The sequence below is a fragment of the Gymnodraco acuticeps genome, unplaced genomic scaffold (assembly GCF_902827175.1).
Source record: "Gymnodraco acuticeps unplaced genomic scaffold, fGymAcu1.1, whole genome shotgun sequence".
Lineage (NCBI taxonomy): Eukaryota > Metazoa > Chordata > Actinopteri > Perciformes > Bathydraconidae > Gymnodraco > Gymnodraco acuticeps.
Window position 1 is genome coordinate 140991 of NW_022991778.1, and position 21572 is coordinate 162562.

General features: G+C 40.1%; 2 protein-coding genes across 2 annotated transcripts; one reads left to right on the forward strand and one right to left on the reverse strand.

Moving 5' to 3' along the window:
• Nucleotides 1-313: 313 nt before the first annotated feature.
• Nucleotides 314-10386, reverse strand: LOC117535130 (serine-rich and transmembrane domain-containing protein 1). Its single transcript, XM_034199478.1, has 2 exons — nt 10117-10386; nt 314-1731 (listed from the first exon to the last, which is right to left on the reverse strand). The coding sequence occupies exon 2, from the start codon at nt 1707-1709 to the stop codon at nt 1377-1379; it is 333 nt and encodes a 110-aa protein (XP_034055369.1). The 5' UTR covers nt 1710-1731; nt 10117-10386; the 3' UTR covers nt 314-1376.
• An 8750-nt stretch (nt 10387-19136) lies between these two features.
• On the forward strand, nt 19137-21500 carry ccna1 (cyclin A1). The gene is made up of 8 exons (XM_034199479.1): nt 19137-19280; nt 19406-19607; nt 19696-19811; nt 19896-20122; nt 20236-20440; nt 20551-20664; nt 20744-20877; nt 21071-21500. The coding sequence occupies exons 1-8, from the start codon at nt 19137-19139 to the stop codon at nt 21123-21125; spliced, it is 1197 nt and encodes a 398-aa protein (XP_034055370.1). The 3' UTR covers nt 21126-21500.
• The last annotated feature ends 72 nt before the right edge of the window (nt 21501-21572 follow it).

The window sequence follows — 21572 nt, forward strand, 5'->3', positions numbered from 1 at the left end:
CCTCCTAAGAACTCAGAGTTGAGATTTACAGGGAAATTATACTATTAAATGGAACTTATTACAATCAAATTGTGCAATGTTTTAAGTGAGTCTAGTTCAATCAAGCATCATTAAATCAAGTTACTTTGTTTTGCTCTTGAATCACACTTATGCAGTATACCAAGTAATATCTAGAAGAGATAAAGGAAGGCTCACATCTTTTAGAGGCAATTAAAATAGACAATGTGCGTAAGAATGAAAATCCTTATCATTCAACCCATTGACAAAAGTTAGATTTGCACAGGAAAGGTCATGGTCAGTAAACACCCAGGTCCTCCATGTTTTTATCTTTACTGAATGATGTTGACAGGAATGAAATTATGCCCCAAAATACCAAAAACAACACAAGCACGGGATAATTAATTTGATAACAATAAGTTCTGAATGTGGGATGTCTTGTCAAAGAAACAACATTTCACAGTATTAAAACACAAATGATGTATTTTGAGCAGAAGCAACCATTACCATAGCTTAAATAAAGAAGTCAGACAGGCTGCACAGAGCTCTCATGCTTCAGTCACTATGGAGACTGCAATCAGACGCCATACGAGCTGACAGGCAGGAGAGGGTAATCCGTCACGCTGCTAGAGCTGTCTTTCAGGACCCAGATTTCATCTCGTTTATGTCACTTTTGACCCGGTCTGTAGCTGCAGTCAGAGGCCCGCTGCCTGTCAGTAAGACACACTTTCTTCCTCACCTTTACCAACAGCCTGATGTCTTGTGCAATGTCCGTTCTCCAGGGGAATCATGAAGCATTCTGATGTACAGTTTTAAGGTGTCTCATAGTTTGTTATTAGACAACTAGACACACACATGCATATCTGAACAAAGCAATGATCTTTAATATGTTTGTAGTACTGTAATTATGTTATGTAGTCTACGGATATTATGAAACATGCTGGACGTACTTAAGCACTATTAACTGTTTCACAGTAAAGGTGACAAGCAAAATACAAGAAATTAACCTTGGAAAAATGAAGAGGAAAAATAGTATTCTCTAATTAAGCTTTTCTTGCTAAGGGAAGGTGGTCTTCCAGGTTCATTTGTCTTTGAAACAAGGTCAGTCAGTCTCATCCCTCAAGACCTCTTCTTCACATTGTCAGCTTATTTCCCCTGTGCTTATGGAAATTGCATGAACACACATGACTTTCTGGACTATTGGGATTACTATATACATTCGTAAGCAAGTGTTTTTATGTCACAATGAGGAAGTGCTGGGCGTGCATGTGTTTTGAGTTTGCAGGCTTTCCTGCTTTCAGTGTAGAAGCATGCGTTCACAGGGGGATACTCGTGGACAAACATGTCCATGTGTCTGTACGTGCTCCCTCCCGTGAAGCTCAGGTGGACAGTGAGGAGATGGTGGACCTCTGAGATGAGATGCTACAGATCTCCATGTTGGTGAAGGAGCTCCCTCCTTCGCTGCTGCAGTCTGGGACCGATGAGGAGGAGGAGATGATGTTCTTCAGCCTGTGGAGGGAGATGATGAGCAGCGTCAGCAGGAATACCAGCAGGCCGAGGAAGAGCCACACATAAACGTAAACGTTGCCCTGACGTCCCGGTGATGAGGCGGCCGCTGAGGTGGAAGAAGAGGTTGGCGAGAATCGTAGAAAGGTCCCATTGTCTATCGGAGAGATTGCAGTCTCATTATGGTCCACCAACGAGACGTCCATCCCTGACTTCCTGGCTGATGTTCTGCATAAATGATTAGATTTGCATGAGAGAAAAAAAAGGGTTAGTGAGATTTTTTGTGAGCAACAGAAAGACACATCAACATTCATAATTGAAATGGGCAGTAGAAGAAATCTCTTTTGCCTGCCAAAGCTGCCAAGTGTTTATGTCCTCCCTCCAGGACACTTCAGCATGGCAGATGCTTGCTAACGCAAGAGCTGTCACCCACATCCAGCTTTGGCAGAAATTAAGAAGGAGGAAAGAGAGCCCTTCATCAATTCTGATTCAGCACCAACAATTTACTTCAAGGGCCCCCAGATGCAGAACAGATTTCTACCAAATAATAGTTGAAAATAATAATCATTTATTGTATCCCTCTTGGAGCATCTCATGGAGAGTTCATGCTAATTGAGAAACATCAAATTGATTCACAAGAGTACTCAACTGTTATTTGCAAATATATATATATATATATATATATATATATATTTGAATGTATTTGCAGCAATGAAACAAGCAAAACAGTTAAGTGTTGGTTTATGTACTTATAATGTATGAAATCTGTATGAAATACTCATAATCTTGCAATATCCCCTCGCTGTATGTTCATAGATAAGTGCAAACATATTTATATTCATTTGTGTCCGAATTGTTGCTGATCACTCAAAGTTATAGCACTGTGAATATTTCTAATGCAAGGATGAATTCATGAACAAACAAACACAGATCTACTGTGGACACTGTTCTGTTGTGGTAATTAAATACTAGTTAGCTACATTTGACCAATCACAAACAGGGACAAGTGTACTGACAGCGCAGCGTCATACTTAATTAATGAAAAGTAAACTAATATTAGACAAATATGAGCTTTAAACATCCATGACTTAAACATATAATCCAGGATACAAGCCACAGAGTTGCATCTGCAAAGTGAATACAGAACAACTGGTTAAAAAATAACTAGGCCTACCGAGTGTTTGAAAGCGTATAGTTTTATGATATCACTGCCCCGTCTAAGACACGAGTAGATCTGACTTTAATTACATTTGACTCGAGTGTTTCGTCAACATAATGTGTTGCTTAAAATAATACTTCTGCATACAGTCTGTGACACTGTGAGTGTTGCACGGCCAGATACGGCTGGAGAAGCTGACTCAGATAAGGAAATATATGATATATTATGATATTATATGATCGATGATCTGATTGATGATGTAATATGAATGATAAGTGCGACACGTCGGCGTCTTCTCTGCATACGGCAGTTTAAACTGTATTTCCTTTATCCTGTAATATGACTTGAGAGATTTAAACTCCGCACACTGAGTTGATCTCTTTTCTATAGACGCCGGAGGCGGGCAGCGTCAGGTAAAAAAAGTTATTTAGCCTTCCCAAACCTGAGCCTCACGCGCCGCCTATGCATAAAGAGCTTTACTGACCCGACTATAATAAAGAGAAACAGCAGGGGGAGTGCTTGTGTCATTGAAAGCCTGTCAGTCTGGAGCCTGGAGCCTTTTATGCTCAGAAACGAAGCCATCCTTATCTGATGAAATTAAACTCCTCATAATCAGCTTTCACAAAGACAGCTGAGAGCCTACCCTCCTCCATTGCATATTAATACTGCTGATATTGTTCCACTGCAAATTACTGCATGGCACAAAAGTGGCCTGAACATGTGACTGAGTATTGTGGTATAGAAATGTTCACAGTCTTTGTGTTGGGGGTAGACAGAGAGTTGTATTTGGGTTAGGCCAGTCTTCTGTCTTGATCTATGACAGCGGAGAAAGACACTTCAAAGGGACGATTGATTGACCATGACCAGAAATGTAGCAGGGGGGTCATCAAACACTCTTTGCAACACAGCGGTGTGAGCTCATTTCTCTCTTATATGCCAGCTCTCCTCTCCTTCGTCTCCATTTCATGGTTATGCATTTCACCCATAGGGATTTCACCATGGACCATATGTGTGCCTGCCTGACCAAATTATATTCAGTGCATGGACTAAAATGCAACATTGTTCACGATATATATCCAACCAATGTATATTTCTCCAGATTCTTAGATATTAAAAACAAATATAGGACTAAGACATCATTAGGGGGTACCGAGAACCCAACATTTCGATTCAGCTGTTGTTCTGTGTCGCAGGATTTAGCTCGTTTAAAGCTGAGATAGTTTACCCCAATATCGTGTAAATGGCAGAGTTTCGCCGCATATTGCCAAAATATGTTTTGCACAGGTAAGACAACTACTTTCTATCTTGACTCTAACATTATACATTTTTGTGAACACCTGTAAAACAAATGTTGGATCTAAAATAATGCTGAGAGCAAGCCTGGGATACGTGTAGGCTATGTGCTGGAAGAACTAGCCATTTCCAACAGCGATTAGCATTAGCCAATACAATTCGCCTGCTAAGTGGTATCATTCCATTTTTCATTGGGAGTCTCTAAATCCCCTAGCAGTTAATTTGTGTATTTTATTGCAATTTATTTGACCTACTTAAAGAGTTTTATGTAAGTAGAGTGTGTTAAATGTAAGAAAACTTTAGTAGACCAGTCCGTTAGCGACCTAGCATTAACTTTGTAGCCATTAACCTGTAAAAAGCATTGTGGGTTATTGTGTGGAGCATGGACAACTAGTTAATTCAGGTGTTTGTTGTTTTAGAGCAGGCTATAAGTTATACTTTGGCACTACAAAACTACTTGTTGTACTATTGCAGAGAAAATGTTATCGAGTGTGTGTGCAGTATTGACACATGTCAGGTAATGAGCCTTAAATTAAATTAAAATGAGAAGATTAAAGCAGCAGACACAACTGAAGTCAATATAGCAGAGAGATGATGCCAGATGATGATATAAACAGTTGTCTGACTATTGCTTCTACTATGTTTTGCACAGTTTACCTTTTATAAATGAAAACAGTTTATATTAAATGTGTTGCACCTGTTCGATCCCAACGCTTTATTCTGTTCCTGTTACATTTTTCAGTGTTTGAACAAAACGTAATCTTGTATTGAACAAGGTCGCTTTTTGAAGTTTTAACTCCAAACTCTTATTCACTCCCCCTTCATTCTCTCAATTTGTCTCTCTCTGGATGATACAGTTGACAAGAATGTTGCTCTCTTTAATCTACAGCCTGCTGTACCTCCGGGGAGATGCACAGCATAATGAGGAGGGAGAGTTATGCTTCTCTCACTTTCTGTAATTGCATACTCTCTCGCCCCAACTCTGTTTTCTTTATCAAATCCTCCCAGTGGTTTTCCCGACCCAATGAAAAATGTCTTGCAGTCTTTGTTGACTTATATGTTTTTTTACAGAGTTTAAGTATTGATATTCACTCCGCCCCTCTCTCCTTGAGCTGTCCTCTAACATTGCCATCCTAAATCTACACTTTTTGATTATATTATTATTATTTCTTCCTGAAATGATTTAACCATCTTGATTTAAACATTTGCATTACGCTGATAGCGACATTTACTCAAAAATGCAATCACAATGTTGTTATTTCTGCAAAAAAATTCTACTAACTTGACCCTGAAACTCTCTCCATTCATTCTCCACCTCTTTGATCTAATTTGACTTTGCCACTTTTCACATATCTTCTCTGCTGTCCTTCTCCTGTTGTCACCCTCCCACACTCTCCTGCTCTGTATAGGTTGCTGTCGTTAATGATACGTTGTTTTGAAATCTGTGATGAAGCTTGTTCATTGTGAACTGAAGAGGCTGATAATTGGGCTTAATGATGCTTTTTGTATCCAGGCAACAAGGTACGTTCAGTTCTTTTTCAAGCTAATCTACTTTAAGAGGGCAGGCCGTGCAGGCCCGCTGAGGCTGAAGAGGTCAGCATACGCATGCACACACACACGCCTACATTAAATGAATACCGGTAGTTATTTTCCTAAGGAATAGCTACAAGCGTAATACAGAGAACAAACGGGGCAAATGGGAAAATTGTGCGTCCATATCTGGAAAAATAATGCTTTTTATGTGTTTTTAGGTAGTAAAATCATATACAAATCCTGCCTATCCACATGTCCGCTCTTTCTCATTGACTTCCTTCCTAAAGTGTAACCACCACCCTGATAAACATTGTTTAGCTGCTCTGTCTCTCTCGTTGAAAGTTACACCTCTGATCACACCAAGCACCCGATGTAATGGCTTGGGCTGAAGTTTTCTTTTTTGTAGCTGTAACAACACCCCAGAGTACTCTTTAACAACACCGAACAAAATATTTCCAGGAGGTGTGAAGAGTGTCTTTAAATTATCATTATCAATTATTTCAGTTTTCTACTGAATGTAATTGGTTTTATTTTTCGGAAAGATATGGTTTTACAATCATGCTTTGCTTGCTTCTCATGCAGCTGATCCTCCGTCTCTGCTGAGTCTCTCCACATCCCAAAGACTAGCGTGACCTTGGTCAGCTCTTTTGTCAGCTAAGCCTCCCTACATTTATTTTTTCTCTGATTTTAGGAGAATAAATGGCTAACTCTTGAAGATGGGGATTTCTTTAGTATTTGTGCCTCATTGTTATATCTCTCTTTCTGAGCTGTAATCTGACTTGTTTTTGTATCAGAAGCATGTTTCTACTTCAGCTGTTGTTTAACCTTAATGTTATTGGTGAACTCTGTTCTTATTCAGCTTCAGAAACACTGTTTTATCAGCTAGGTACTTCGACATGTTCGACATTTTACATTGAGCAAATAAGACCAGTTTGTGGCGAAAGGAATGTACTACTCAAATTATTCTTCACAATCCTTACATATTAGGTTTTATTCAGGCCAGATTTAGAAAAGTGTGGCATTGCGTGAAATGAATGACTTTTTAGTTTTACACGTACAGCAGTGTGGTGGTTTGTGAGACCCTTAACAATAAGGAAGTAAAGCCATTGTCAACAACACACAACCCTAACCCTAACATAGAAGTCCTCTGTTGGCTTTAAAACTCTGATGTTTTCTTTTTAAAACAGCTGATACTGTGAGTAGAGCTTGCCACATTATTTAAAGTGTGTATGTACAGCAGGTGTCTCTTGCCTTCCCTACTGTCATTCTCCATCTCAGAGGAGAAAGGAGTCTTGCTAAGTCTCACTCTCACTCAGGTGTGATTTAAACTACTCCTACACTTCCCTCTGAGCTGATATGGCCTTTTCTCTGTTGGACTGCAGGCGGAGATGAGTGCTAATGTCTGCTGCTAAGATAACACATCTTTGAGCCGGCATACTTTCACATTAACTCTGGAAATGAAGGGTTAATGATGTTTGATGAAACAATGGAAAGTCAGCCATGATGGGTTTTGATGAGGTTTATTTTCCCGATTATCAGCGAGTTTAAATGGCTGGTAATGCAGATAAGTCTGGTGGCTTTGAGGTGAAATGTTCACGTCAGCGATGGAGCCATGTCTAATTACCGCACTCTCCACCTCTCTGGGTAGAGAGTAGACATGTAACCGCAGCTCCAGTATCTGGCATTGTGGCTGACAGTGAGGTAAAAGCTGCGCTGTCGTTGTCGGGCAGTTGAAGGGCAGCTTTGTTTTGCCCTCCAGGTGAGCCATCCCATCGGACTGTGACGTCAAAACTAAAAATAGCCTGTCTGGTCTCCTGAGTCAGTTGCATTCCATTCGACCGGACTTCACAAGAGCCGGCCATTTTCTAAATGCATTCAATTCACTTGATTTAAGTCTCTGACCTTCTTTAACTTCTTTAACATAGAAGTATGTCCCCCTCACTCCCAGTATGGGCCATGTGGAGTTCCGGCACTTTGAATCCAAAACTGTTCTGCCTTTCATCATTCTCCTGTTTCCTCCGGAGTCTAACAGCCTCGGGCTAATAGATGGGTCCTGGCAGAAAGGCTTCTCATTTTCACTCTCAGCTACAACTTGCTCTTTTATGATCTATATATATTTCAGCTTTGTATTGCCCCTTAACCTATTAAAGAGCTCTAAATATATTCAGTAAAGCCTTGGTTATCTCTACTGCACACTCTTCTAACCCAGCTGCCCTGAGCACATTTCTCTTTATTCTTCCACAGCTTTCTACTCTCTCTACTCCACCTTTGCTTGTTGGGTCTTGAGCGTATGTAGGGTCCAGCGCCATTCTGTATCTATAGCCGTCACGCCTTCTCTCCCAACGCTGCCCTTTGTCCTGATCAAACTCCTTCCTTAGCGGCACTATCTCTCAAAGTCACTCCTCACACGGTCTCCTCCTCCGCTGGTGGAGTATGTTCAGCAAAACATTGTGCCGTGAAGCTTCCTCTGCTCCACTTTCTCAATCTGTTCCTCATTCTCCTTCATCTTTTCATCATCCCTTGTCCTCACAATATTCTTCGCTGTTTTATTTTCTTATGTCTTTTGTACAGTGTGTATTTTTAGTTTTATGCAATACCTTTGGATGATTTAAGATTTGATAGAGGATTTTAATCTATCCCTATTTGTATCCATTTATTCTAAAGATACATGCAAGTATGGTTTTATTGTTTTATTTATAAAAGATATCATTTTTGCATGAGGCTGTTTATATTCACAACAGCTTCCCAACCCAGGACCCAGTAGAGAAACGGATTGCAACATGGCCGTGGACCCTCCATTTTCTTCTTATTAAAACATTGACATCTCTTTCGGTGACGGGGAATAGCCTTAGCCATTACTGACAGTTTTGTAGTCCATTCATGCACCATATGCACATATTTACTAAAACCTTAACCCCAGACACAGACAACCCTGTCTGTTCAGTTCTGGTATCGGCTTTTCACTTTATGAATAATGCACAAGATCCATGTGTGGCAAAATGTCATGGCATTTGGGCCATATTCTTTTGTGTGCGTGCTTCATACAGTATTCACACCACATGCCTCAACAGACGAGCTGTGCCAATAGCACACATACTATTAACTTGCATATATATATATATATATATATATGCCAACACAAAGATTTCTACACACTGCATGCACACACACAGGCTTACACACGATTCCAGCTCAAATAACAGATTGTTGGGGGATAAAAGTACCCCTGAATTTCAAACATGTTTTTTCATATTCTGAGCCAGATCAGCTGAAAGCAGACCTGAGGCTCAACCACATGAATTCCAAATCGCCTCAGCAGCCCCAAATAGCACAGATAACCCACTTATGGGTCAGAGATACGCAAGGATGATGAACGAAGGAAGACGGTGATATTTCAATGCGTCGGAAGCTCTCGACTGATTTCCCACGAGATGCTAAACAATTTATTATTTTCAGTTTGGATAGTTTACTATAGAAGTATGAACTTTAAAAGACTGTCTACAGTTATAAAGACAAGTAACATATACATATACATATACATACATTACACATATTTCTATTAAATGTAAAAACAGGTTGAATTTGAATGAGTCCACAAAACAATAAGCAATGTTTTTATTCATTGCTTGTACATTTGAATGATACAATCCTGCAGCGCACCTGAGGGCACTCGACGGCTCCAGCAGGGGTCGAGCACCGCTGTCCGTCTGTTATCTGATTCTCTCTGATATTCAGTGCAGGCAGGTGAGCATTTCTAAAAGCTCCACTGTAATGAGATCTTAAAGGGCTTATTCCAATTGACAGAAAGATAACAGGAGTTTACATTTGGGATTCGTGATCATTACGTATGGGAAGACATTTTGGTCAGTGGCCAGTGTGGATAATGAGCTCTCTTGCTTTTGATGTGAGTGTTATTGTTTGTGTGTGTGTGCCAGTCCATCCCTGTGGTGAAGTGTGTTTTCTCCTTCTATCTGTTAACTACTCCTGCTACTCCTTAAAGCAGTTGCTAATACATTTGATACTGATCGTGTCCGTTAGCAGTTCATTTTCTCTCTTTGTTTATGATGAACTGGGAGTCATACATCATTTTAAAGTCAACCAAACCCTGCTCTTTCTCTCAATGCACTGAAAACACTTTCTTGAGGTCCTTTTTTCTTCTCTAACCAGGGGCACAATTGCTTCACTCATCACTTCTCAACTGCCACAGGAAGCCTGCTTTCTTTCCGAGGCTGGTGAATTAATGTATACATTATTTCATACCCTTTACATGTATCCTTTTCTGCAAGCCACATAGAACAAGTATGCCCCTCTCTTCCTATATTTCAGAATGTCATCCTTCCTCTACAGTATGTCTTTCATCTCTCTCCCTGGCTGTCTAACAGTGTTTGTTCTCTCACGACTGCTTTGCAGGCAGAAATACAGCACTGAATAAAGTTGCTGGCATTGAAACGAGACCGAGGCATTTAAGGTGAATAATGGCTTTTTGTATTCAGCAGGAATCCCCTCTTACAGAGCAGATTAACACCGTGCCCGCTCTGTCTCTAAACGATTTGGAAACATTTCATAAAAAGCAGCTTCAAGAATTAGAAGCATATCTGATATTGTTTAAAAAAGGAGATGTTACAGACCTTGTTTAATGTGTGAGACCGGTGTTCCTTGCTGGCGTTCACGTTGTGCAGAAATCCATCCCGTTGTGTGTTTGGTATTTCAGCCGAGCGAACCAGATCTGCTGCCCCTGAGATCTTCCCTCTGAGCCTGTCTGCTACCCCCCCCCTCTCTGTCATTCAGTGTGACACACACACACTCACTCACACACACTAATATGAATAGGCTCACATTTAAAAGGGCACACGCATGCACAAGGTCTCTATCTGAGAGGCTGTAACTAATGAATTATGTTGTTTTTTTTACTTGAGAGGGGTGAAGAGGAAAGAAGAGGGGGAGTAGTGCTCACTCTAAACCCCCCCTGTCTCTCAGTGTGACACCCCCCCCCAATCTCTGCCCTCCCACTTTTCTCTCTGCTGCTCATCATGTTTCAATAATGAGCACATTAACAGTACAATCTATTCTGTCTCTAATTTTCATTGAGCAAAGATTCCTCACACTGTTCAATTGTTTCATTACAGGGGTAGACATCAGTCTGATCAATAGACATACAGCCAGAGAAATGGTTTGACAATTGACCAATAAATCAATATTTGTCATGACATAAAAACACCAATCCACTCTTTGTCTAACGTCTCTCTAATGTGTGTGTGTGTGTGTGTGTGTGTGTGTGTGTGTGTGTGTGTGTGTGTGTGTGTGTGTGTGTGTGTGTGTGTGTGTGTGTGTGTGTGTGTGTGTGTGTGTGGTGTGTGTGTGTGTGTGTGTGTGTGGTGTGTGTGTGTGTGTGTGTGTGTGTGTGTGTGTGTGTGTGTGTGTGTGTGTGTGTGTGTGTGTGTGTGTGTGTGTGTGTGTGTGTGTGTGTGTGTGTGTGTGTGTCAGCCTGTTCTCTGCTCTCAGCTAACTGCGTCAGTATCCAGTAGTGAGCAATAACCGGCTGCCGTCATGCAGGCAGTTTAAACTCCTCAGACGAGACCCCAAATTGGCGGATGAATGAGTAAAGGGCGGCCATGGAAGAAATAATTAGCCTTTAACACCCTTTAGTTCCTCAGCGCATCTCTTCTCAACTCTCTTCACTTACCTCTCTTTCTCTCCCGCTGATCCCCACTTTTAAAAGTAAGTCTCTTAACGGCAGCAAAGCACATACATTCTGTAAAGTGCACACATCTTTATATACAAATTGAAAATTGTGATGAATATATGCTATAACTGGATTTCTTTTTCTCACTAAATGCTTATTTTTTAAGAGGAATATCAAAGTCTGAGATTCATCATTCATAAACAAAATATAAGTCATTATATTCCCTATAACTAACTTGCTAGCTAACTGTTCTAACCAATAACAATATCTGATTAAAGGGGCAGTTCCCGCTCTTTTAAGTTAATCAGATAGTTTGGGATTTATGTTTGACACATTTTGACATTTTCTTTTCTTCTGCCACTGCTCATAATACAATGGAGGTGGAGCCTGTTTGTGGTGCTGATGGCATTGATTCTGTTAAACAGTATAGCGGCTCTGGGAGGCTGTAATCACTGAAGTCATAGCGACGCTTTCAAATGATAACGTCAGTGTTTGAATGCTAATAGGTTCATAATGATGATTAGAGGTTTTGATGTTGTCTACAATGTTCAGCGTCTGAGATAGCATGTTAGCAATATGCTAACTACCATACATAAAGTACAGGTGTGGCTGATAGCATTAGTTTCGCTAGTATTTTTGACATACAGCAAAGTACTTCACTAAATTGCATGTTTTTATTTGATTGTATTTACTTGTTTAAAATGAAATGTGTTTTTAGGTTGACTTACAAAATCTGTCCAGGGACTACAGATGAAAAATAGCCTTGGCTAACTCTGGCACATTTACAGAAATGTTAATTAATGTGCAGTGTCCCTGTTAAATAAATACAATTTGACCTGATGATAGACTAACAGTGTTAAAAGATCACTGCAGTTTAAAATACATTGTTCAAGAGGCACAATAACTGCTTGTACACAAATCTGGGATAATCAGTCAAGTGGGTGTTAAAATACTTCACAGAAAAAATTTACAAACTCAAGGAAAAGTCAGAAGATCCTCAGTCCACATAATGGACAGACCTTTTTTTTATAGAAGTAGAACATACGAGTTGCTTATTCAGGTTAACCAACCTTTTAGTGGTGTACTTTGACTGGGAAAGGACGTTGCTTGTTTTGAAAGTAAACTATTCAGTGTCCTCTGATATAAAATAAAATGTGAGCATGACCCTGAATCTGATGAATGAGCTTGCTAGCACCTTAATGATATTCATGGTGTTAATCATGTGGCAGATAGCTCCTGTCTCTCCTCTGTGAAGGGGAGCACAGATGCCTCCGTCCTCCGCCATCTGCCCGCTGACACAGGCTGCCTGCAAGCAGCATCGGAGAACAGAGAGAGTAGAGATGAGAGGACTACGACTTTATTCCCATCCAGCTTTCCCAAACATCACATAGCTGGTATTCATGTGCACTTCACAGGTCTGGGATTCATCTGATGAGAATATCATCCGTTTGTGAATATCATCTTAATCTGAACCCCAAAAAGAAATGTCGATAAAATATTTTGTAGTGAGTTCTGCTAGGCTGTTTCACTGGTGTTGACAGTGTTGCGGGAGACACCAAGGACAGAGAAAAAGAACATCATTTAATTCTTCAAATAATTATTTTCCATGACCTTCATTCTACTAATCACACTCGGAAGAGACCATTTCTAAACAGGGAATCGTTACAGTCACGCAATTCTATATTTGCCTAAAGAGGGAATATGTTTGGCAAAGCTAATTATGTGGATGTGATTACACGTCTCTGTGCAAGCTGCAGTGTGTGGTTTCGTCGTGCGTGTGCATGTGTCAGTGTGTGAGAAAGAGGACTGAAGGATGGAGATAAGAATTTTGGCCTCGGCTGGTTTTTGTTACTAATCCCAGACGGCGTGGCCACCAATTCCATGTCATTCCCTGATATTCCAGCCTGTTCTGACTCCATGCAATCCCAAGCCTGCCCTTGTGAGGACACCAGTGTCTGCACTGCATGTTAATGAGGGGGAGACATGCAGTGTTGAGGGTGAGCAACTGCTTTGGACTATTGTGGGGTTGAACTGAGTGTGTATGTTTGACAAGAAACAATTTATAACTCTTGGATAACTTATTAGTTTCATATATGTCAGAAGTTCTAGGTATTGTAGATGCACTGGCAGATATGCATCTCATCCCTCAGGTAATCTGCGGCAATTTGTAAAGCTCCCGACTGAGAGGGAAGTTCACAAAAGCAAAATGTAAGACTTTGATGAGTAGAGGAAAGCTGACTCTTTCATTTGTCTTCCCCTTATTGCGAGTCAAACTATCCTTGCATCCTTAATCTCTGAGAAACTCTTAAAATGTAACATATTGGGTCCATGTCTCTGTGATGATGTGCAGAATTATTTGCGATTTTCAGTTTAGGTTTGTTAAAGGATGTTCAGATCAGACACCAGCCAAGAAACATGCACGGACTACACTCCAGCTTTTCGTCTCATGGCGGTGTCTTGCCAATCAAAATGAGCTCCACAGATCTGACGACATGGAGGCATAACACACACACACACACACACACACACACACACACACACACACACACACACACACACACACACACACACACACACACACACACACAGAGAACAGGACAGAAGCCTGACAGGCGAGGACTTGTCCAGAATAACAATGATGAGGGAGATGGAAATGTGTACTGTGGGGAGTGGAATAAAACACAACACACATGTATAAAACAAACACACGTCAGAGCAAGACGCCCAAAAGTAGACTGAAATCAGTGCCCCTATAAAACCTTAACCGCTAATAGTGTTGGCAATTTCACCCGATCCCTCTGAGGTATACACTCTAAATTCATGAAAGAAGAGAAGAAAGGGAAAAAAATGTTCTCAAAGTCAGATTCATTTGAATATATGAATAATTTAGTGCACCCAAAGATTTCGGGCCCTTAAACTGCAAATACAAAAAAGCTCTTAATCTTCAGACATTCATAATTCATATGGACCATGGCTCCGGCATGGAGAGACGGGGAGATATTTGATGCACAAGTTTGCCATAAAAGGTATAGAAGATGTAAGGTCTAAAGCTTTCACACTGTGCAAAATCACTGCATGGGTTTGTGTCTTTTCACAATTCAGTAAATCAGTGCATATTTCTGTCTCTGTATTCCTACTATTCACTTTGAATACTCTGCGCAGACCCCAAAAGAACACAATTAAACTTTCATCACATCTTTATGGTTTATACCACATGCTGTGATATCCTATGAAGTGTCTGTTTATAGATTGACTTGTCTCTGCAGGTGTGTGTTGTCACAGTTTGAGCATCATAATTATTCCAACATCATAAGAAACAGACAATAAGAGCGCTCCCACTTGACATAACATGCCCCCTCCCCTCTTTCTTTTCCAAGCTCATTTTCTTTTTTCGCCCCTGGCTCATTACAGTGATGGGCCTTTTCATTGAGGAGATTGGCACCAAATGTCCCCATCATATTCCCCAACAAAAGCTCCTTTGATCCGCATGAGGATAATTAAATAAAGCTTTATTAGCACAAAGACGGTGAGACATGTGACCTCCACACAGCAGGCTAAGAGGAAACTTGAGAATAACTACTAATCATATTTGATGTCGTTTGTTGGTGTTTGTCATGAGTTTTGAAACTCTTCCCCTCTACATATGAAATGTTTTGCAGTGTTTTCTTCACTGATGCCCCTGCAGCTTGCCACAGATGATTTGGCCTCTAAAGTTCTGTTGTCTCATGGTCTTATGGAAGCTTGGATACGAACGTGATGATTGCCAGTCCTCTTTCAGAGCCATAATTGCTGCTAATTGGGCTTCAACCTAACACGACTCATCTTTGTAGCGGTGTTCAGATTAATTCATGGTGAATTTTTTTTCCAGCCCACATAAACAAAACAAAGCAGATTTAAAGGGAGAGTACAAAGATATCAACCAATGAACGTACAATTGTTTGTAGTTAAAGTTTAGTCTGACTGAGCTGACAATAACAGTTGAAATCAGCCCATTTGCAACTGTTTTGTTTCCCCTAACCATTTTTAACCTGCCTGGGAACAGGGGGAATGGAGGATTGTGGGTAAGATGACAGACATTAAGAAGATAAAAAAGATAACTGAGAATGTAGTTTGATTCTTGAGTTTGGATTGAATCGTGATGAGTTTATCATCTTCTCTTCCTGCCAAGGGTGATGGGAAAATGCCTGTTCAACGTGGATAAACCTCAGGAGATTAGGATGCCTTTTCATCTCTTCATCCTGCAGGTTAGCCGCCCAATTCGTGTTTACTATACTGTATCTGTGCTCAGGGTGAGAGGCAATCTCTGCTGTGATCTCCCAACAGGGCGAACACCACAGGATGAGATGCTGCTGAGAGATGAGACGTGTCCATCGCTCGCTGGGAGGATATTCCTGAAAGGTGCAGTATTTAAGAGGTGATGCTCAACCCCCCCCCCCCCTCCCCCTGCCCATCTGGTCCAAGCCTGTCACCACCAATACATCATGTTAATGAAATGGCAGCAGCCCAATGCTATCTGTCATAAGCAATCTGCATCTGCTCAGGGACCGAACGGAAATGAGGAAGAGGGATATAAAGACAGAGGAAGGCAGAGAGACTCGGTGTCCCCCGAGCAGGTGCTATGTTTTTGTGTGTGAGTATGAATGTGTGTGTTTGCTCAGTCCCTTCTTTCAGCACAGTGTGACCAGATATCGATTTTTTTAAATGTACATTTTTCAGAGAAAAAAAATTGCCACAGCTGTACTGGAGCAAATAGGTGAGGATATTTCATCAGTTCTGCAGAGGAGCAAAGGTCCAATGCATCTTATCTGTCACAGGGAAAAGTACTCACTGTTCCTCCTCTCCTTGGCATTGGGTATTGATACGTTTCAGCTCCACAAACTGTACAATGTCACACAAGCTACACAGGGTTGTGAAATGATGCTTTTAGCGCCTAATAAGCAGCTGTTGCAAAGGCAAAATATTATGTAGGCCCTGTTTTTTAAAGGATTTGTAACTAATTAGTTCTTAAAGGTTTTGGAGATTACACAACAGTCTTTTTAAATAACATTAGGTCTAATAAGAGATATAATAACACTCAGAATTACATTATCTTAGTTCACTGTTGATGGAATGCTCTTCATTCATTCATCTAATTATAATGAATGGTAAGAAATATTTGTGCATACATGGTCTGGAAAAGGGAAATGTTTGGTTTTAATTTGCAGCAATGCTGGTAAATATTGGCACCTGGTCTATCAACATTCAGCCATAGGGATTTCTGTTCCATAGTCATGTTTTTAGGGGTGAAATGTGCCTCCAAAGATTGTTGCATGGTGTTTGACCAGAAGCATCAATGATAGATTACTGAGGTCTAACTTAATTACATAAAGATAGAAGAAGAGATATTTATGTAAGAAATGCTTACATTGGATTAGAGGTGGAACACTTTTATGTTCAAATGAGGACGGTAGCTCTACCCACCTCGTATGTATATGATAAATGCACACATACAGGAAAGTATAAGAGTGACGGTTGGCTGAAGGTTCAAGAAGCAGCCGAAAGATTGCAAATTGGATTCTTTAATCCCCTGTTGCTCCACTGAAGCAAACAGCAGCAACATGACAACACTGTGGTTGATGCTCCTGGGCCCCCCGAGCTCCATGACTCTTTACTTTACCGCCTGTAGTTCTGGCTGTGGCTAATAATCATCATAACAATGATCATTTCAGGCAACTCATAACATCAGCTTGCTTTGCAAGCACAGAAAGGTGCGTCACTTTGGTATTTCACAGCTTTGCACCATCTGCATCCCCGAGGAGTTGGGATGAGCAAAGGTTCTGTGGGAATTTGTCAAATTTGACTTAACAGGCTCACAATGTAATATGATCATTTAATATGTATGATTTATGAATTATTTGGGTTGTAGCCCAGCGATAAATTCTGCATCATATTGTTACGTTATCTGACAAATAGTAAAATGGTTATTTGACGTAACCTGTCAAAAGTCTGCTGGATTTACTGCAGATGAAAAACATCAGACGATTATTTCTGTAGAGAAAGTCTGCCATCTGATGGACATTTTAGAACATCAGCAGGTTACTCTCATACTCAGACAAATGTGGAGTTTTTACAGTAAATATACTTTTTTCCCTAATATTTAATATGTATTTATTCTATTTTATCTTGAACTTTTTTAATTGTTAATTTGTTTGTGTTTATGAGTCTAAGGAGGGTCCATCATTTAATATTGCATAGGTCCACAAGACAATATATTATAATGTAGAATTTGTGTGTTTTCAGTTGTGAATTTCTGCTTTCTAGCCAATAGAAAACCCTTGCTTCTCTGATGTGGGATACAAGCACACAGCCTCTGCAGAGCGACAACAAAGCCAACAGCAGTGACCCGATCAGCATGGAGTTCAGTTTAAACCCTGCTGAGGAGAAAACAGAGAGGAAGGCATTCAGCCAGAAGCAGCAACACTTTCATCCTCAAACCAATGTTTTTTTGGTGTAAAAGACCAAACAAAAGGGTGACTAACTGCAGTCAAGAGAAACTTGCCAGCTGAAAGGGAAAATCCAGATATGTGAGAGAAATCCCAGTGACATCGATAAACTGCTTTGATAATGATATCAAGCACACATCTCGATACATCTCGAAAAAGGGAGAGTAACTGACTACGTTCATGTGAAACAGAAAGGACACAAATATGAATACAAATAAGGAAAATGTTTCATTAACAGATAGAAAAAAATACAAGAGTTAATGGTAAAAAAAAAACTACATGTATGTTTTTGTACAAAATATATTAGTGTATCACAACTATTTTACAAAAAAGTATTTGCATCTTGTTAACATATAAATAATAATAACCCAAGCATTATCCAAAGATTGACTATGTATTGGAGTTTTTTTTAAGAGATCAGTAGAAAGGTATAGCATCCTTAATGGAAATGTTGAGCTCCATACAAGTCATTTTCCAAATCCAACAAATAGGTGCTTTACCTAACAATATCTTCTGAATTGAAGGTAGTCATGGAACATCAAAAACAGAACCATCCGTTATTTAAATTATAAATCATATTAGAAATGCAGTGAGGTATTCCTGCCGCACGACGTCATCAGCTGTTGCGCTCTGGCACGTGATTGGTCAGAAAGCCGTTCGGAGGAAACAGCTGATTATTTTAGAAGCAAACCTGAAGGAAACTTTTTATCGCTCGGATAAATAACATACGACACAGGACGCCAGTGTAAGTCACTTAAACGCAGCAAGAGGTCGCTGTCTGTCTGCAAATCAGCAAATATCAGAATTGTACCGTCAATTTCTCCGCTCTAGTGGAATGCACCGGTTTTTCCTTTCACCTTCTTAACGTTTGCTGTTTACTTCGTTGATCCTGATAACGGTGAGTTTGCAGTCAAGAAAATATGCTTTATGTTTGAAGCCGACACGACATGTGTTGTTGTGTTCTGTGATACAGTGAAGGGATGCACTTAGTTTGAAGCCTTCTATTTTACTCGATGTTTATCTTAGTTTTTGTTTATGTGATTCTTGGAGAGTAATACATTCTTGTAACCATGGTAATGTTACATTTTCAGTTCACTTGCGTACAGGAGAAGTGAGTAAATATCACACTTTACGGACCTCTATTAAAATGCTTGATGCTAGACTTTATTTGAATACAAAAAAACTAATTTAACTCTCCACACTATTTATTTTTAATCAATTGTGAGACTTTTTTTTAATTTCTTGATCTGTTCTTTAACCTTCAGAAATAAAAAGTATATATTCCCAAAAAATACGTTTCAACTTCATTCAAAAGTGATCAATAATGTGAACCATGGGCCTACTGTTTCAATGAACCTGACAAATACTATAATAATGGTCAATTTTCAGTTGTATATGTAATCACTTATTATCAAGTTATCCCATTTATTTCATGAAATATTTCTGTTACATGTTTTAATACTTTATCTTTGCTTGTTTAAAGATGAACTTCAGCACAAATGCCCATAGCGGCAGTCACATCAGCAAAGAAAACATTCCACATCCAGTGCAGGTCCAGCGAGGCAAGCAGCGGATCGTCCTCGGTGTGTTGTCAGAAAATGATTATCATGGTCGATCCTACAGCCAGGTAAGTGAGAATGGCACAGTGGAGAGCGTTTGTAGCATTTAAGAACCTTTTCAAATACATTTCCTTTCACATAAGAATCACATTGCAGCAAGCATATTTCCTTCTCCAATCACTCTTCTCCACAGGGAAGTCAATTTTCCAAACACAGTTCAATCTCAGACAGCTCCCATCTCGCCTTCCTTGGCCGTCCCTCCAGTTCCAGCTTTGATATTTATGTTGAGGAGGCTTGTGAAGTTGTTCTTGCTCCTTCTGGTCAAGAAGTTGTCTCAGAGAGCTATAACGTAGTGGCCGAAACTACTGCTGATTTAAGATTCTTGACGGAACTGAGTAAGTGAGTTTGGCAAAGAAACATTTACTAGGCTTTTTCGTGGTTCAGTCTGTACATTGTTTACTACATTGCTGTTCACTCTTGTAGGTTCAGGCCATGATGCTTCTATGCAGTCTGAACAAGATGAATCCCTAATGTCAAAGGAAGTGCTGTGTGTTTCTGAATATGCAGAGGACATTCATCTGCACTTGAGGGAGCGTGAAGTGAGAAATCATCTAAATTATGAGCATGTTTTGCTCCACAGTCCATTGTAAATAACTCATAACTGCTTTTGTTCGTAATGCCAGATAAAGTCCAGGCCAAAGCCAGGCTACTTAGAGAAACATCCAGAGATCACCAATGGCATGCGAGTGATCCTGGTGGACTGGCTGGTGGAAGTCGTCCAGGAATACAGGCTTCGCTCTGAAACGCTGCACCTTGCCGTCAACTATTTAGACCGCTTTCTGTCGTACACTGCATTGGTGAAACGTGGCAAGTTGCAGCTGGTCGGCACAGCTGCGTTAATGATTGCTGCGTAAGCATGTGTTTGTCTCTAACGATTAGTTTTTTGTTTAGTCCATTCTCTGATTTGGTAATAACATTTGGTGGTCTTGAGACTCACATCATCTAATCTCTGTCACCTTGCAGAAAATACGAGGAGATCTGCCCCCCAGAGCTGAATGAGTTTGTGTACACCACAGACAGCACCTACACTAAGAAACAGCTGGTCCGGATGGAGCATGTTTTCCTAAAAGTGTTGTCCTTTAGGATGGCAGCGCCCACAATAAACCAGTTTCTTCGCCTTTTCATGTCCGTCCACCCTGTCTGCACCATCACAGAGAACCTGGCCCAGGTTAGCAAAATCATTATCAAAGAGAAATGTGTTCCCACTGCCTTTTAAAGTTGCTGTTTGTACCTTGATGATATTTTGATTTGGTGATAGTGTGTTTTGTTTGCTTCTAGTATGTAGCAGAGCTAAGCCTGCTGGAAATGGATCCATTCCTACAATACACCCCATCTCTAGTAGCAGCTGGAGCATACTGCCTAGCTGCTTACATTGTAAACAAATCTCTCTGGGTAAGTTAGCCCAGATCATTGTCTTGTCAAGGAATTGGTAAAAATATGACATCTTAGGCAACTTCTCCCCATATTTTAGCCCGATTCCTTAAATGCCTTTACTGGTTATACCACTGTGGAAATTGTGCCTTGCATGACTGCCCTCCACAAGCTGTACATCAGTGCAGAGAGTCGTCCTCAACAGGCCATCAGGGAAAAGTATAAGACTTCAAAGTAAGGCGTAGTTTGTATTTGTTTATATACATTTAAACTTATACATATATACATTTACAACTTTACAAACAGCTACTGCAAATTACAGACCTTTGGGATATTTCAGGTGTGCTTTGCAGAAAGTTTGAGTTGTTGATGTTTCCAGGACTTCATTTTAAATCTCTAAATGTAACTTTATTCTCTCCAATTACAGGTATTTTCGTGTTTCATTGATCACTGCACCTGCTGCTCTGCCTTTTCATGAATAATTGCCCCACCCTTCTTGAAGCTTCTGCCAGAAAATAATAGACTGAGAACCAAACAAACCCAGCTGATTCCACTGCCAAACCCATACATGGCAAACTCCTCTATATATTTTATACAAATTCAATAAAACATTTTTTATTAAAACCTACCTCATGACAGGTTTTTTTAATACTGGCAAGTGTTCATGCTCAATGTCAGGTTTTTCTTTTGTTACCATCACTACCATTATGATTATATAAGTGTTTACCATAGCATTTTTGTGTGTGCAAATGTTTATATTTCATGTCTCACTGTATTGCAAAGGATATAAAATACACTTAAAGTAATTGTGTTTTATTTATTCTTTATTTCTAAATAAAAAATGTATTTTAACATTTTGTTGAGTCTATGGGTTTTATTTTGAAAGTGTGTGCCGGAAGCCATTTTTGTCGCTCCAGCTGGTTTGACGC

Bases quoted from the DNA above. Each gene is read 5' to 3' on its own strand.
- LOC117535130 (XM_034199478.1), bottom strand. From the start codon at position 1,709: ATGGACGTCTCGTTGGTGGACCATAATGAGACTGCAATCTCTCCGATA.
- ccna1 (XM_034199479.1), top strand. From the start codon at position 19,137: ATGAACTTCAGCACAAATGCCCATAGCGGCAGTCACATCAGCAAAGAA. The intron at 19,812-19,895 runs GTGAGAAATCAT...TCGTAATGCCAG, and splicing joins TGCACTTGAGGGAGCGTGAA to ATAAAGTCCAGGCCAAAGCC. The intron at 20,441-20,550 runs GTTAGCAAAATC...GTTTGCTTCTAG, and splicing joins TCACAGAGAACCTGGCCCAG to TATGTAGCAGAGCTAAGCCT.